At 46.6% G+C, this 14942-nt stretch overlaps 1 protein-coding gene across 2 annotated transcripts in view; it reads left to right on the top strand.

Moving 5' to 3' along the window:
- Positions 1-6632: 6632 nt before the first annotated feature.
- CPEB2 (cytoplasmic polyadenylation element binding protein 2) overlaps positions 6633-14942 on the top strand; it is a gene marked incomplete at both ends in the record, with an annotated part of 50793 nt that continues 42483 nt past the window's right edge. Inside the window, 2 exons of one of the 2 annotated variants that reach the window (XM_082482358.1) lie at positions 6633-7912; positions 10719-10997. In XM_082482358.1, the coding sequence (XP_082338484.1) occupies positions 6716-7912; positions 10719-10997 (1476 nt within the window). Of the gene's footprint in view, positions 7913-10718; positions 11007-14942 lie in introns of both variants that reach the window. The other variant, XM_082482359.1, reaches the window with a different exon arrangement.

The following is a 14942-nucleotide window of genomic DNA, read 5'->3' on the forward strand; positions in this document are numbered from 1 at the left end:
TATCCTTTTTTTAAACTGACTTTCATCTCATACTTTCCTTCATCCTAAATTAAAACTAACATCCCGAACTTGCACTGCATAGCTGAGAAACTCGCAGAAATTGCCACATCCAATTAGCACAGCAGAAGCAACAAACTAGAAATAGGATTTCATTCACTTTAATTCACTAGTTGGTTGCCATAAATACTCGTCTGTAAAACATGGAATTCTGAATACTCCACAGACATTATTTTCCTTTCATGAAGATGTTTGTTTACTTTGGCAGTGATTCTCTTGGGAGAAACTCTAATGACTTCCACTACCAAAAAAACCCCAAAACAAAAAAGAAACAGAAACTGCCACTAGCAAGCAAGGAAATATTAGTCTAATGTGCTGGTTAAACTCCAGGGCAAAAAGGAGAAAAAACAGAGTAAATCACTGCTTTGCATCCTTGTGACCAGAGCCCATATCCTTCAAGTCCAGCAGGCAGCATAGCCCTCGTGATGGAAGTCGGGCTTTGAATAAAGGAAGAAAGCTGCCCATCTCCTGTGAATTTTAAGATTTTTAGCTTTAAAAACAAACAAACAAACAAAAACAAAACATGGGCATGGGAAGAACAGAATAAAGCAAACTGTCTCAATCCCTGGTGTTAATTTTTCCCACTGCTTTTAATTTCATTCCAACACACAGTGATCTAGCAAAGATTTCTTTCCCAATGTTGTTATATTTGGACAATTAATATTTTTTTCTTTTACTGAGTAAAACCACCAGGAAAAAAAGTAAGCTGCTGTGACTCAACAGACTGCTCACTGCTGAAGACGACTTGTCTACCTCCTTCCTAAGAATGCATGATTATTATTTTCAGAGTTTAAAAAAATCAAGAACAGAAAAACAGTAAATGAAACACATTGATATAAATCTTCAGACCTCTTTTTCTGTGAAATGTCAGACCTCATCATCTGCTTTTCTGTATGAATAACCTGCAGTCCCAGATTGCTTTCCACGTTTCCAGGGGAGGAAAAAGCCATTAACAACAACAACAAAAAATCAACTTTAAGGTTAAGAGGAAGCAGCTCTAGAAAACGTACGTGAATAGTATATTTTTGTTACCAGTTAGAACAATGCGCTGTTCCTGGAATGCATATGCAAGCTCATTTGAAAGTTTAAACTGAGGAACGAAACAGACACATGTCATGGACCACAGGACAGGCAACTGTGTACTTCCCTGAACAGCCTGATCGAGACAGGTCTCTTAGCAGAGCCCTTGTCACCAGTGCGGGACAGACAGAGCTACATACAGAGTGCTGAAAAAGAGCTCAGGAAGAGGAGAAGATGTGGAAAGGGAGAAAGAAAAGTAAAACAGTAAAGGGAAAACAAGCAACTGATACCAAAACCCCTAATTTTCTTGTAGCTGCACAGCCTTGGAAGAGGGGTCAAACACAGCAGTAAATCACTGTAAATGGTGAAAGGCCTATAAATATTGTGGGCTGTGGAAAGAACAATTTGTTGCATTACAAGGAGCCGATAAGTCTCTATGCTGAGCCACTTCACAAGAAAAAAAGGTTTTTTGAAGTCAGTACTATCTGTAGCCACGTTTACTTTTAACTATAACATGGAAAAATTCACCAAAAAGCTGCTTTTAGTATTGGAATGAAAGCAATGATAATTTTCATGTGTACATGTTATTTCCAGCCCATATTCAAACTCACAGCCATGGTGATTTTCCAACTAGCTAATTGGAGGGAAACAACAGATTATAGCAGCAGTCAGAGTTGTTTTCTTTTTTATACATCAGGCCCCTGATATTCTGGTGTTCATGTTAATTTACAAAACGAGGAAGCACTGAAGTTACTCTGCTTGCACATAAAAGTCTACATACGATATCCCAATTTTTATCAATTTTCGTGATTTAGTGCATGTTCCCAAAAACTGTTAACACTTGTTTAGTGGTGTCTGATTAGGAAAAGATATGGATCCTCCCCCCAAGAACATACATTTTTTAAAGAAGCTAGACCCACAGACGGCTCTGAAGCAGACAGCATCTCAGCACAATCCCTTTCAGCTCTTATAACTGCTAAAAGGTTTTTTGTTCAAGCAGAAAAAATAGAATGGTGGGCCAAAATCCTTTCTGATATAATAATATCCTATCACTAAAACTGGCCAATAGCAGGTGTTATTCTCCTGGCTTTATAAAAAGAAAATAAGCTGTGCGTGGCAATTTCTAGAAGAGATGATAACCACTCAGGGGCAAAATTCAGAAGCCCCTGCCTTGATGATCCCTTTCATGTCACCCAAATGGCAGCCAGACGAGCTACTTAGTAATCCTTACAGTTTATTTGATTTGTCTTTATATGGTGTTATTTCATGTAATTTATTGTTATTTGTCTTTGTGTTTTCTCTTCTGTAGCATTGCTGGTTCAATTTGCCACACAAAATTTAGCACATAGTGGATGATGCAGAACACCAGACAAATAAGATGGTCGCTGGCTTTCAGGCACTGACAAACCCGGGAGAGTTGTCAGCCCCAGCTCTGCCACAGGCCTCCTAGGTGAAGTTGACGCCTGGCACGTTTGTTGCAATGAATACACAGAAGCAGGTTGATTAATGGCCACAAGAACAATAACTTAGGTATGTTTGGTTTTACCATACTGACAGCTTGTTTTGCAACATCTGTTTTTTTCAATTTACATATTATGTACAGCGATATTGCATATGGCTTGGCATTCGCTTCTCGTAACGTTTGTTGTCTAGTCTAAGCAACTTGTCCCAGCTCCGTGACTCTCTATCTTCCCCAAGTCATTCAGATGAGGGGCTCTGCCAGTGTGCTCTATTCTTCAAGCCCAAGCATATGGTCGCTGTCCAAGGACAATCAGGGAACGTGGAGTCCAAGCATCCCAGTATCCCCTAAGGTCTGGAAAGGCAAATCTAGGAAGTTCCTGAGTTGCAAGTGGCTGAGGGTACTGAAGGAAGCATTATACACGCATAGCCTGTTCTTACACATTTGTTTAGGCATCTGTTTTCAGATACTTTTACCTTCCTACTAGCCCAATCCAAAAACAGCTCTCAAACCTTCCCTGTAAAGGGGCAGCTAAGATAAAAGAAAGCAGGAAGGAGTCAAGTAATTACAAAGGAGAAAAAAATTAAAGCAAGCAGGTGCAAAGGCCAAATGGTCAAAAATCAAGAAGCTGGGGACTGGAGAGAGAAAACAAACAGTGCCAAAGACAGGACTCAGCACTTTTTGATGGCACCAAGGTGACAGTTAAGGGGCTTGATTTGGTGGAGAAGAAGCCAGAATTTGTGGTCCCAGCATACACCAAGAGGTCTCGTATCAGAGGCAGGACAGACAGGATATACAGCCCAAAGGATTCTTGGTTCAACTCAGTACAGATGTTCCTGCTTGTATCAGAGTCAAGAAGCATATGCAGCAAGACCAAGGAGCACCAAAGACCTCCTGGACTCTGCAGCCAGATACAGCCAGAAGCTTTCCTCATAATCAGCAAAGAGAGAGATCAAGTTTCTCTCTCTAAAGGTACCTGCATTAGGATAGGATGAATCAAATCATCCTTTGGTAGCACCTGTCTTGTGTTTGTAGAAGATTAGGCAGCTAACACAGAGTGGATGCTTACTTTTAACATGGTTAAAAATAGATGAAATTCACCCCATGAAAGTTGTTTTCATGCAGGATTGGGGTAGGTAGGCTACCATGGTAGAGGTAAGCTGTCACGGAGGAGGTCTTGTCTTTCAGTCAATTTAAAAAGACTACTCACAGATGCCACGATAGCCGTTTTGAAGGAAGGATCACTAGAATTTGGGCTTGATTTAAAGGTGAGGGACAAATAAGCTGACCACTTGCAAAAACACCCAGCTAAATGAGTTCCTATAAACTGTAGAAATAGGCAGCTGCTTACAGCATTGCTTCCAACCATGCTAGACACCTGAGAACGCCACAGGTAGAAGACAGCTTCTGTTCAGGCTTGCACATGACCAAATTTCAGGTATATGACACGAATGCAAAGGGAAACTAGATGCTACCAGTTCTGCAGCTCACAAAACTAATGTTTACAAGGGCTGTGCCATGAAGCAACTCACTATTCAGTGAGGAACCATTACTTGGCCAGCAACATTTACTCAGCATGTGATCATCTGTAGGGCCTTGGTCTGCGCTCTGTTTTTTGCCACTTGTAAGACAGACAGCTGCAGAGTTCTTGAAACAGATGCCAATATAATAAATAATTGTGGAGAACTAAGCCATAATACAGCAAAGATAAATATGTGTCAATTATTCTTTTGTGCTGCAAATGTATTTTCATCTTAACCCTGCAAGATGGTGTGGATACCCAAACACACACACCTACACAGATTCACGATCACATCAGAGATGACTGCAGATGCCGAACCAATTTTTTTTTCCTCTACATTTTATATGCGTGTAACAAATACATACAGATTTAACAAATAAGAATTGTTACACTGGGTCAGACCAAAGGTCCATCGGCCAAACGGAAAGCAGCTATCCAGTCCTTGACAGTGGCCACTAATGGACGCCTAGAGAAGAGTACAATAGGTCAAGCATATAACGATGCTTCCCCAACGTACTCTCACATTCAATAGCCATGTAGTAATTCTCTCACTGCTGAACTACAGCTTCCCCAGAGCACAAAGGGAGCTCACTTGCTTTAGTCTTCTCAGGGATATCTGCATCTGTAACAGCACTACATCTATAGTTGCCAAACTATTTATTTGTTTGCATTAAACAGTTGCCAAGAGCTGTGCTTCCACTAGATGGAAAGGGCAAACCCCCCACTTTTAGGATCATCTGTCCAGGAAATACCTCACGAGGCACCACCATAGTGCCACCGCACCTCACTATGGGCCAGGGCTGAGCTCTTGCAGGTCTCTGAGGAGTCCAACAAAACCAGTGGCCATGGTTTGATGGCAGGATCTGGGCAGAAAGGGAAGGGGCGACTGACCGACCCAGCTACACCCTGACACTGCACCGCAGGGCAGAGACACTCCTCCCACAGGGGGAACTAGAAGCCACCGCTGTGTCACCCCGGGCCCGCCCCTCCAGACCCACAAGGGCCGAGCAGCCGTGAGGAGACAGCGAGCCCCCCACCCCGCCAGCGGGGGGAACAGTCTGGGTAGGCCGCAGCCCTCCGAGCCGCCCGCCCGCTGAGGGGACGCCAGCGGGAGAGGGCGTGGCCAGCAGCGGGGCGTGGCTCCCCGGCTAGGCCTCCACCCCCCGCCCCTCTCGTGCCGCCGCGCTCCCGCGTCCCCCCCCCCCCCCCGCGGCGCGCGGCCCTGCGTCAATGCAAATGAGCGGCGATGGGGCGGGGCGCCCCCGCCTCCCTGCGCGACTGCCTGACGGGGTCGCAGGCGGCGGGAGAAACCACCATGGCAGCCTTGCCCCCCCGCGCTGCCCGCGGCGGAGAGAGCCGCTGCCGCAAAACGAAACGAAATCATTTTATTTCAGGTCTTTCCCGCTGGAGGGAAAGTACGGCGCCGAGGCCCAGTGAGTGCCTTCATCACCCAAAAGGCCGGCAGATCTTCGGGGCGTTTAAGGCTGCCGTTCCCTCCCCCTCCCGTGCCCCCTCCCCCCCCCCAGCTCAAGTGGTAGCGCTCACCCGGCTCGTCGGGCGCTGTGCGCGCGGGCGTTGGTCAGCGCGAGCGCCCGCCCCCCCCGGCAGCGGCGCCGCGGACAGGGCGCCCAACTTAATGCATTATTCATGAGGGAGGGGCGGGCTCACCGGCTCATTACCAAGGTCGGCCGGGCGGGCAAGGGGGTGGTGGCCGTGACGTAACTATGACGACTGTTCCGGCATTCTTAAGGGCGGTGCAGCCGGCTCCGAGCCGGCAGTGGGGGCGGGAGAGGCGGCTGAGGGGGGTGGGGAGTTGAGCGGAGTCCCGCTGTCGAACTGGGGCCGTCTGCTGTGCGGGGGTACCGGCGGCCGGCCTCCCTCTATCCCCGCCAGTGCCAGGCCTCGAGTGCCCCGCTGTCCCCCTCCGCTACGGTGTAGCGGCGGCAGGGCTGGGGGGGGGGGGGAGGCTGTTGGACGAAGGAGTTACCGGGGAACGGGAGGGTGTCGAGGGGGGAACGACCCGTCTGGGGTGTTTATGATGATGTAGCGGGGTTACTGGGGGTGCGACTGCAGGCGGGAAGGGCCGCCCCACCGGGGGTGCCGACAGAAGAGGGAAAACATTAAAAAAAAAAAAAAAACAAACTGATAACAATAGGATAATTTATTATCCAAAGGCTCCGATATTTTTAAAACCAGTAGAGTAGCGATTATGGCAAGGAAGAGGGCTTTATTCTAGAAAGCAGCTATTTTTTTTTTTTTTTTGGTTTCTATATAGTGGTTTGCGGTAGGCGGGTGTTTACACCCCCACCCCCAGCTTATTAATTATCTTTGTCTCCTCAGACCCCCGGGGTGGGGAGTTCGCCCCTTCGCCGAGCCGGTGTCGGGGAGCCCCCACCGCCCCTTCTCCCGCCGCACGGGGGATCACCGCCTCGGGCTCCCGCAGACGGCCACCCCCAGCCCGCCCTTGGGTGTAGGAGGCGCTGGCTCCGCCGGCTCCTTCCCCTCCCCGGCAGCCGCCTCTCATTCTTCCTCCTCCGCCTCCTCCTCCTCCTCCTCCTGCCCCTGCCCCTTCTCACCCGCTGTAACCGGTTCCTCCGGCGGGTCGCCGCCGCCCTCTCTGTTCCCCCTCGGCGGCCGCTGCTGCCCATCACCAAACCATGCAGGATGAGCTGCTCCTGGGGGTGACACAGCAGCCGCCGCCACAGCCAGGCAGCGAGAGGCTGGGCAGCAGCCCCGCATCAGGACACCCCCCTCTCGGCCACCCCTCCTCTGACTTTAAACCCAGTCTCAGCCCCCACCAGGATTTAAACAAGCAGCAACCGCAGCAGCAACAGCCGCCGCCTCCTCAGCTGAGCCAGAAGAGGAAAGAGTTTAAGCAGCAGCAGCTCAGCAGCCCAGCCCAGCTCGGCGGCAGCCACCCCCTGAATAACCACCACCCCCCAGACTATCATCACCACCCCCCTCAGCAGCAGCAGCAGCAGTTCAGCCACCCCACTGACAAGTACCAGCAGCAGGAGCACAGGCAACAGCAGCAGCTCCAGCTCCTCAGCGCTCACCCCCCGGAGCCGCCGCGGACGGGGGACTACCCGCACCACCGGCCCCTCGGCCCCGCCGAGCACAAGGGCGGCGCGGACAGGGGGGGGTCAGAGCGGCTCGCCCCTTCCTGCCCGGGGGGACCGGTGTCCGCGGACCCCAATGTGGGGGTGGCCGCCGCCGCCTCCTGCGTGAATCCGCCTCCGTCTCCTCCTCATCTGCAGGCGAGAGCCAAGCCGCCCCCCATGGAGTCCCCCCCGAACAGCCACTTGCTGGGCAGCCCCGGGAACCTCCTGCCCGGCGGGCTCGGCTCTGGTTTCAGCAGCCTGCAGAGCCCGGAGATCCCCAGCCCCCATCACCAGAGCGGGGGCGGCTCCTCCTCGGCGGCTTCCCCTCCTCCTCCGCCGCTGCCCGGCTTCGGCACCCCCTGGTCGGTGCAGACCTCGTCGCCGCCTCCGCAGCAGACGCAGCAGCCTCCGGTCTCCAGCGGCGGCGGCGGGCAGATCAGCGCGATGCCGCCCCCGAGCCCGGAATCCGAGACCAGCTTCTACCCGGGGATCCCGTCATCCATCAACCCCGCTTTCTTCCAGAGCTTCTCGCCGGTGTCTCCTCACAACCCCTGCGCGGGGCCCTTCAGCAGCCCCTTCTCGGCCGCCGCCCCCCCGCCGCCGCCGCAGATGAATTTACCTCAGCAGCAGCAGCAGCAACAGCAGCAGCAGAACCGGAGATCCCCTGTGAGCCCCCAGCTCCAGCACCAACACCAGGCGGCGGCCGCCGCCGCCGCCTTCCTGCAGCAGAGAAACTCCTACAACCACCACCAGGTACCGGGCGGCGGCGGGAGGGCCGGGCAGCCGCGGCGGGGCGGCAGGGAGCCCGGGCGAGCCGGCTCCGGAAGGGAGCCCGGAGCCGAAAGGGGGAGAGCTGGGGTGAGGGGGGACGGGGAAGAGGACGCAGGGAGGTGAGGGGGCGGTGAGGTCCGCTCCGTTTCGTTTCGATAGCGGCGGGAGCCGGGCGGTTTCTCCCTCTCCCCGCCGCCGGGCGAGGCTGCGCGGCGGTGACAGCCCGGCGAGACGGCGGAGGCAGGGCGGGGCCCGGCCGCGGTCGCCTTGCCGCGCTCGGCGGGCCGAGGGCCGCCGGTGGCCGGCGGGAGGGCACCTGCGCCCCCTTCCCGCTGCGGGGCCCGGGCTGGCAGGCGGCCGTAGGGGTCGGGTCGGGCCGGGTGGCTGTTGGCAGCAGCCCGCCCCGCGCCCGGCCGCTGCTCCCCGCCCGTTCCGGGTGGCAGGTGGCGGCGGGGCGGCCTCTTCGGCCGCGTCGCCCGGGTTGTGACTGACCCTCCCGGTCACCCGGACGACCCGGGAGACGCCGTTTCTTTTCGGCGTGAGAGGAAGAGCGAGTTTCCTCTTATAAAAGAGGGCAAACGCTCCTTTTCCTGTCAAGAAGGAGTTTCGCCGTGAAAATATCCCCCCCCCCCCTCCCCCCCGCAGTCGGCCGCAGCGAGCGCGGTGTCCCCGGAACAATGAGGCTGACAGCCCCCGCCGGCACCGCCTCCCCGGGAAGCCCCTTCCCCAGCCCCAGCCCTGCCCTGGCAGCACCGGGGCCCCCTCGGTTGGGCGGGCACAGCACACCTGAAAGTAGATTCGGATGGGAAAGCTGTCAACGTCGCCGCCTTTTTTTTTTGGTGTCCCCCCCCGGCATTACTTGAATTCTTATATCCAAAGGCAGCGCTGTGTTTCGGGGTTACCGTGGTTCTGCACGGTGGTTTTAATCGAGCGGTGTAGCGATCCCGTGCTGAAATGGAAGTTTACATGTTCTTCCTGGAACAAATCGGAGAAAAGCAGATCCACCTTAATAATACCTGCTAGTGCCTTATGGCCACATCAGTTATGAAAGGCCGAGGTTATACAGGCCTCATCTTAAATTTTTCTTTCATTCTAGTATTAAATCCTGTCAGTTGTGATCGGTAGAGCTGGATTCGTGAAGCATTTCTGTCAGAACAGGAGTCTCACACTAGGTGTGCCCGTCCAAGAATTGATTTGGATGCATCGTGATTAGGAGCTAGTTGTCCTGAACATCTGTAATAGCCCTCTTCAAACAAATTCCAAAGCAGTTCTCCAACAGTGAGGTGTGCGGGAATTTTCTCTCACTTACAAGTTGTAGGTAAACTTAAAACAGTGCCATGGCAGCATAGCTAGCAATATTAGAGGTTTGTTAACATTTGGCATTATCTCTTCAGGTTTGTTTCACAATAGAGTGCCTGCCTCTCCCAAAATTCCAACCAAAGTATTCAAGTTTTACAACATAATTATCTATAATTATATAGAATGGGATGTTTTCCTGATTACTTGACCAAAAATGGCTTTAGTGGGTTTTTTTGTTTGTTTTCTTGGGGGGATAATTGTTATAATTTTATCTTTCCGTCTTCAGAAAGTTCCGTTTTATCTAATACATAACATACTGGCATGCTTTAAATTTTTAAGTTACTAGAATCCCAAGCTGAGGGCTGCTTGCAGCTAAGCTTCGAGTTAAAAGTACTGTGTTTTGACTTCACAGAAGAACTGAATTTAGAATATCCACCCCACCTCCATTTCTGTTTAAGAAAAAGCCTTTCCAAGAGCAGTCCGATTTGAGAACACTAAAGATAAATACTGTTCTTCACTGTCAGGCTCAATGGGTCCACCTCTTGGTAGTATGACAGCCTCTATAGGTCCCCTTTTAGCACAAGTTGTAGCTTAGGAATAAAAAGTTAATCATGCTGTAAAATCTTCCCTTTAAAGGCTACTTACATTTTCATATCGAGGAATATAGTGCACTTGTTAGATACAGAAATACTTTATACTGTGTCTAAATAGGAAAAAAAAATCATCCTCGCCACCCCACCCCCCAGATTTCACCCTGCAGAATTCCACAGATAGTCCCGTTCATTACTCCAGAAATATTTGAGCAGTGGCTTCAGAATAATGCATTTTAATGTGGAAATGTTAAGATAGCTCCTTCAAGCAGATTCTCTGTACAGTAATCGGTGTTCTTTTTGCTCTTATAAGGTAATACTGAGACAATGATAGTCAAAATACTGGGGGGGGAAATCTGCCATCTGAATTTTAATTTTTAAATTTATGCTTACTGTAGTGAAATACTACTACAAACTGAGTAGAAATAATTATTAATAGAGTAACAATTATTTTAATAATTTTTAAAATTTACCTCTGAAATTCTTTTGTTATTTTTGCAGAGATCTCACTATATAATACCAAGTAATGTATGATTAAATGGTCTCAGGGGTTTTTGTAATATGGTTTTACACCCTGGAATTGTTCTACTGCATAGCTTTAAAGAATGCTACCAATTATGAAAACGATAATCTAAATTGCTTGCACAAGTATTGTGGGTTTTCTGGGGGAGGTGCATGGGGGGGGTTGTAGGAATCACAATTTTTTTAATGAGGCTGTGTTTTCTTCCTTACCTGAGTATTTAATTCACGCATTATCAGGAAAGAGTGGTTTATAGAAATCTCTGCACAACTTGGGGGTTGGTTGTTCTGGTTTTTGTTGTTTTGCCTTTTCTTTCTTTTTTAAGCAGAAAAACATTTTAAGTATTTTCAAAATAATATAAATGCATCTTTCTTTTTAGCCTCTTCTGAAGCAGTCGCCCTGGAGCAATCAGAGTAGCGGCTGGAGCACAGGAAATATATCCTGGGGAGGAATGCATGGCAGAGACCATCGTAGAACTGGAAACATGGGAATTCCAGGAACTATGAACCAGATCTCTCCTTTGAAGAAGCCCTTTTCTGGTAATGTCATAGCTCCTCCTAAATTTACTCGCTCCACTCCATCACTGACACCAAAATCGTGGATTGAAGATAATGTTTTCCGAACTGACAACAACAGTAATACTCTCCTTCCTTTGCAGGTAAGGATGGTACGTAACTGGTGTGTTCGTAGTCTTTGCATTTTGGCTTCATTAACTTTAAGGAGAATTAAACAGCCCTGATACTTGGTTTGAAAATTGGGTATTTCTATATTATTTTTAGTCCTAAATTGCAACTAACCCCAACTTTTTCAGTGTGTTCAGCAATGTATGATTCTCACAATTAAGAATATTGACTGTCAAGAAAGATAGAAACTGTAGCTGCTGACGCAGCAATAGAATAAAGTATGTTTAATCCACCAAGTATTTTCTGCCTATGGTAACACTCCTATTCTTGTAAATCCCTTCAAAACTCAGGATTTTTTCTTCACTTGTCCTTGTACATAGATTTTCTTACTTTTGTAGATGGCTCTGAGTCTTTGTCATGTTCATCTTTTACTGATATTCTAGGCTGACATTCCATGTTAGTGAGATTTTTTTTCTCCTCCACATTCTAGCAATTTTTACGTTATATTTTGGCTGGAAGCACTGTAATTTAGAAGTGTTAAACAGGAGGATGTGTTGTAGAACTAAAGATCTGAGTTCACCTCCTGAATTTGTCAGTGACATCTTATGTGACTTTGGGTAAGTCACTTAACTCCGGCCTCAGTTATCTGTTGGTAAAATGTTATTTTTCCCATTCCTACCTATATTAATCTAGTCATAACTTTTCTTGTTAGTGGAGACCTTTATTCTTTAGATCCCAATCTCTGTTGCCATTCTAACAATTCACATTCAGTTTTTGCATGTTTTCTTTTTGTTACAAAAAAAAGCATGGGCAACTTATTTTAGAAATGATGCATTTTAAAATAGAAAGTAGATTATTCCATTAATTCTGTACGGACTTTAATTTGTTACACCCGTGTCAGCTTCATTTTTTGTCTCGCACTGAGCTACTATATTCCAGCAAAAGTAAAAAAAAAAATATATATATATAATATGCAGAGAAAATAATTAGAATACTTGTTTATCTCCACGTAAGACTATTAGAGTTGGGTTTTGTTAGGTTTCACACAGAGTAACCTAGAGTTTCATTTTTTGTAATTGTGACCGTATTTGAGTTTGTACAGCTGTATTTGCATCAATTAGCAAGCTGATCCTTATGTAGCTGTAATAGTGGCAAAAGGGTGCTCCCAGGGACCAGATTTCCCACTGGAGTTCCAATTTTTCTTACCATTTTGCTGCTGGAGTTTCATTTGGCCATGTCTCGATGCTATCCAGGTGAGCTCTGATACTTCCAGTATTCTTGAGGCTAATGGTGACTTTTGGACATACTTAAATTCTGCTCCAAGTATATGCATTGGACCTGAGAACTTAAGAGGATTTGCCTATACTGTGAAGACCCATTCCCTTAAGTAGCCTTGCTAGCTGGAATGTCATAGTTGAATAGTTTTTGTGTGGGTGGAGAGATGGGAAAAAAGGTGCCATTCTTTATGTATTCAACCTGATCTGTTGAGGAAAACATTACTGATGGGTGATGCTTTGCAGTGGAGGGCTCCAAGAATAGTTGAAAGTAAACACTGAAATGTCTCCTGAAGATGTTAGCCTAAGGAACAGCGTTAAAAATACTCATGCCATCATAGGTAGAAACTCCAGTGATGTATACACTGGAATTCATATGCAGCTAAGCACAAGCTGTGAACATATTTACTCATTCAGTATGCCTCACAAGTCTGTATGACTATTACTTTGAACTTTCAGAAGCTTCTACGGCAGTCATCTAATACATACAAACTTATTTTATATCTAAACAAATGTCTTGTGCATTCCAGCTATAATCTAAATCATGCCTATCTAGTAGGGTAGAAAAAAATCATTGCAATTTAACTTTATAATGAATTACTTTTATATTTCTGTTTAGGGTTGCTTGTTGGTTGGGTTTTGGGGTTTTCTTGGAGAGAGGGTCAGAGAGAGAAGGTGGGCACACTTGATTGTTGTTGGTCTTACCTGTTAGCACCAGAGCCACCAAGTAACACCAAATAAAGGGACCTGTTTGTCTGCCTATATGTTTATGCTGTAGATCTATCTATGCTTAAATCTCCCTTATGTGATGAAGTCAGAGTTCAAAACACAGTAAAAATACTGCTGTTTGAAGATCTGCAGTACTATCTGCTGCTATTGTGGAAACACTAGATGTTTCCATAAATTTCTTTGCTACACTGAAATACTGTTCTTATTTTTCAGTTATTATACTATTGTTATATAGTTAATTCCGTGAGATGACTGTGATATTTTGCAAGTCCTAATGAAAAAGTTAAATAGAGCTTGGAGCTCATGCATCTTTTCATGAGGACTTGTGTTGGCAATTGCGATGCTGTCAAACACCCATCTTGCTAATTTGTATTTGCTTGTCTCCTTCCATAAAAGGCTGAGGTATTTAGATTGAAGATTCTTAAAGATACGGTAGTAATTTCAGAAGATACTCAAAAATAGCAGTAATTAAATTTTGTGCCATTTGGAAAGTCTTGCACGAAAACATTTGTGTATGTAGAAGTTATCTATTTCTTCCAAGCTTCCACAGGGCAAACACACTTTAGCATGCATGTTGAGTACATGCTGTATCATTCACAGCTTTGCAGAATACTCTTTCGCATGATCAAGCATCTTTGTTTTAACTGCAGTGATCATTTTGTATGGCGGGGACAAAGCACCTCTCCTCCAAACTTCAGCTAGCTCAAGCTTAACAAATGAAAACAGTTTAGAAAAGTCAGTGTCCTCACTGACTAACTTTCTGTAGATGATTAATGTTCTGCTACCGTTTTTTAAAATGCTGTGTATTTTTTGTGAAGTCCAGATGGCATTCAGCAGTGTCAGCTGCTCATCCAGTTTCTGTAAAACGTGTACCTGATGCAAACAAGACACAGAGGAATCGTATAGAAATTCAAAGCTTTTCCCTTCCACAAAACGTCTTTATTCTTTTGTTTGCATTGATGGATGGTCAGTATAGAACTGACATCAATTCTGATGAAAATAATGTTTCTTGGCATTAAAGTAATATACCAGTGACAATGAATGTCACTACTGATAACTGAATAAGTAATTATGGGTATTAAAGGGATGAAAGCAGATTTTCTGTACTTCATAGTTAGAACTGAAACATACCCATTTGAAGTTGAACTCACAGTGGCCACATTAAGCTGCAGCAGTTATGAAGGACATGTCTCAGGGGAATTTTCTAAAGTTCAAGAGTTTTTGCTTTGTTTTTAAATAAAAGTAGTTAAACATCATGGCAACACTGATTTAAACATGAGCAAATTAAGCCAATAGACAAGTTTTTCTTATGTGACTCACTGTCAGAAGCTATTTTTTCTCCCTCAGGTTTTTAAGATAACACAAACTACATCAATCAAAATTCTTTCATAGACAAAATTATGTATACAAGTCTAAGTTCTGCCACGCTGCTTGCACCATTATAGGTGCTTCGTATAGGGAAGGGATTGTTGCCTTATACCAGAATCATTAAGGAGCAATCAGAAGTCTTGTCGGACATTCATACCATCTAACTTAAGCGTTTAATTGAGGAGCCTATTTCTCTCTCCTTTGAGAGAATCTAGGATCCTCATTTAGATAATCTAATTCTCCAGAAGAACATACCTGGCACCACTGACCACATACAGCCCCTGGGATTCCAGTTTAGGGACTTATATTGTATGTCAAGGAGTTAGAGAATATGAATATTCTCTTATTCCCTGATCTACAGTAAAAAAAAAAAAAAAAAAATGTAGGGCACAGAGCTAAAAATATATTTCTAATCTCAGATGCTGTTTTTTACCCCCAAAAACATGCTTCCATGGCCAAAATGCAAGCACAGGAATCAGTGTTTTGTATATTCATTTTTTCATTTACGTTCGTTGTATGAGGAAAATAATTGACTGTTTCTAATTTTATTTTAAAAAATTGCAGTGTCTGCTAACCCTAGTTTGAGTGCAAGCTTAATGTTTCTTAATA

The sequence above is a fragment of the Vanellus vanellus genome (assembly GCF_965231255.1).
Source record: "Vanellus vanellus genome assembly, chromosome: 4".
NCBI classification, from domain to species: domain Eukaryota; kingdom Metazoa; phylum Chordata; class Aves; order Charadriiformes; family Charadriidae; genus Vanellus; species Vanellus vanellus.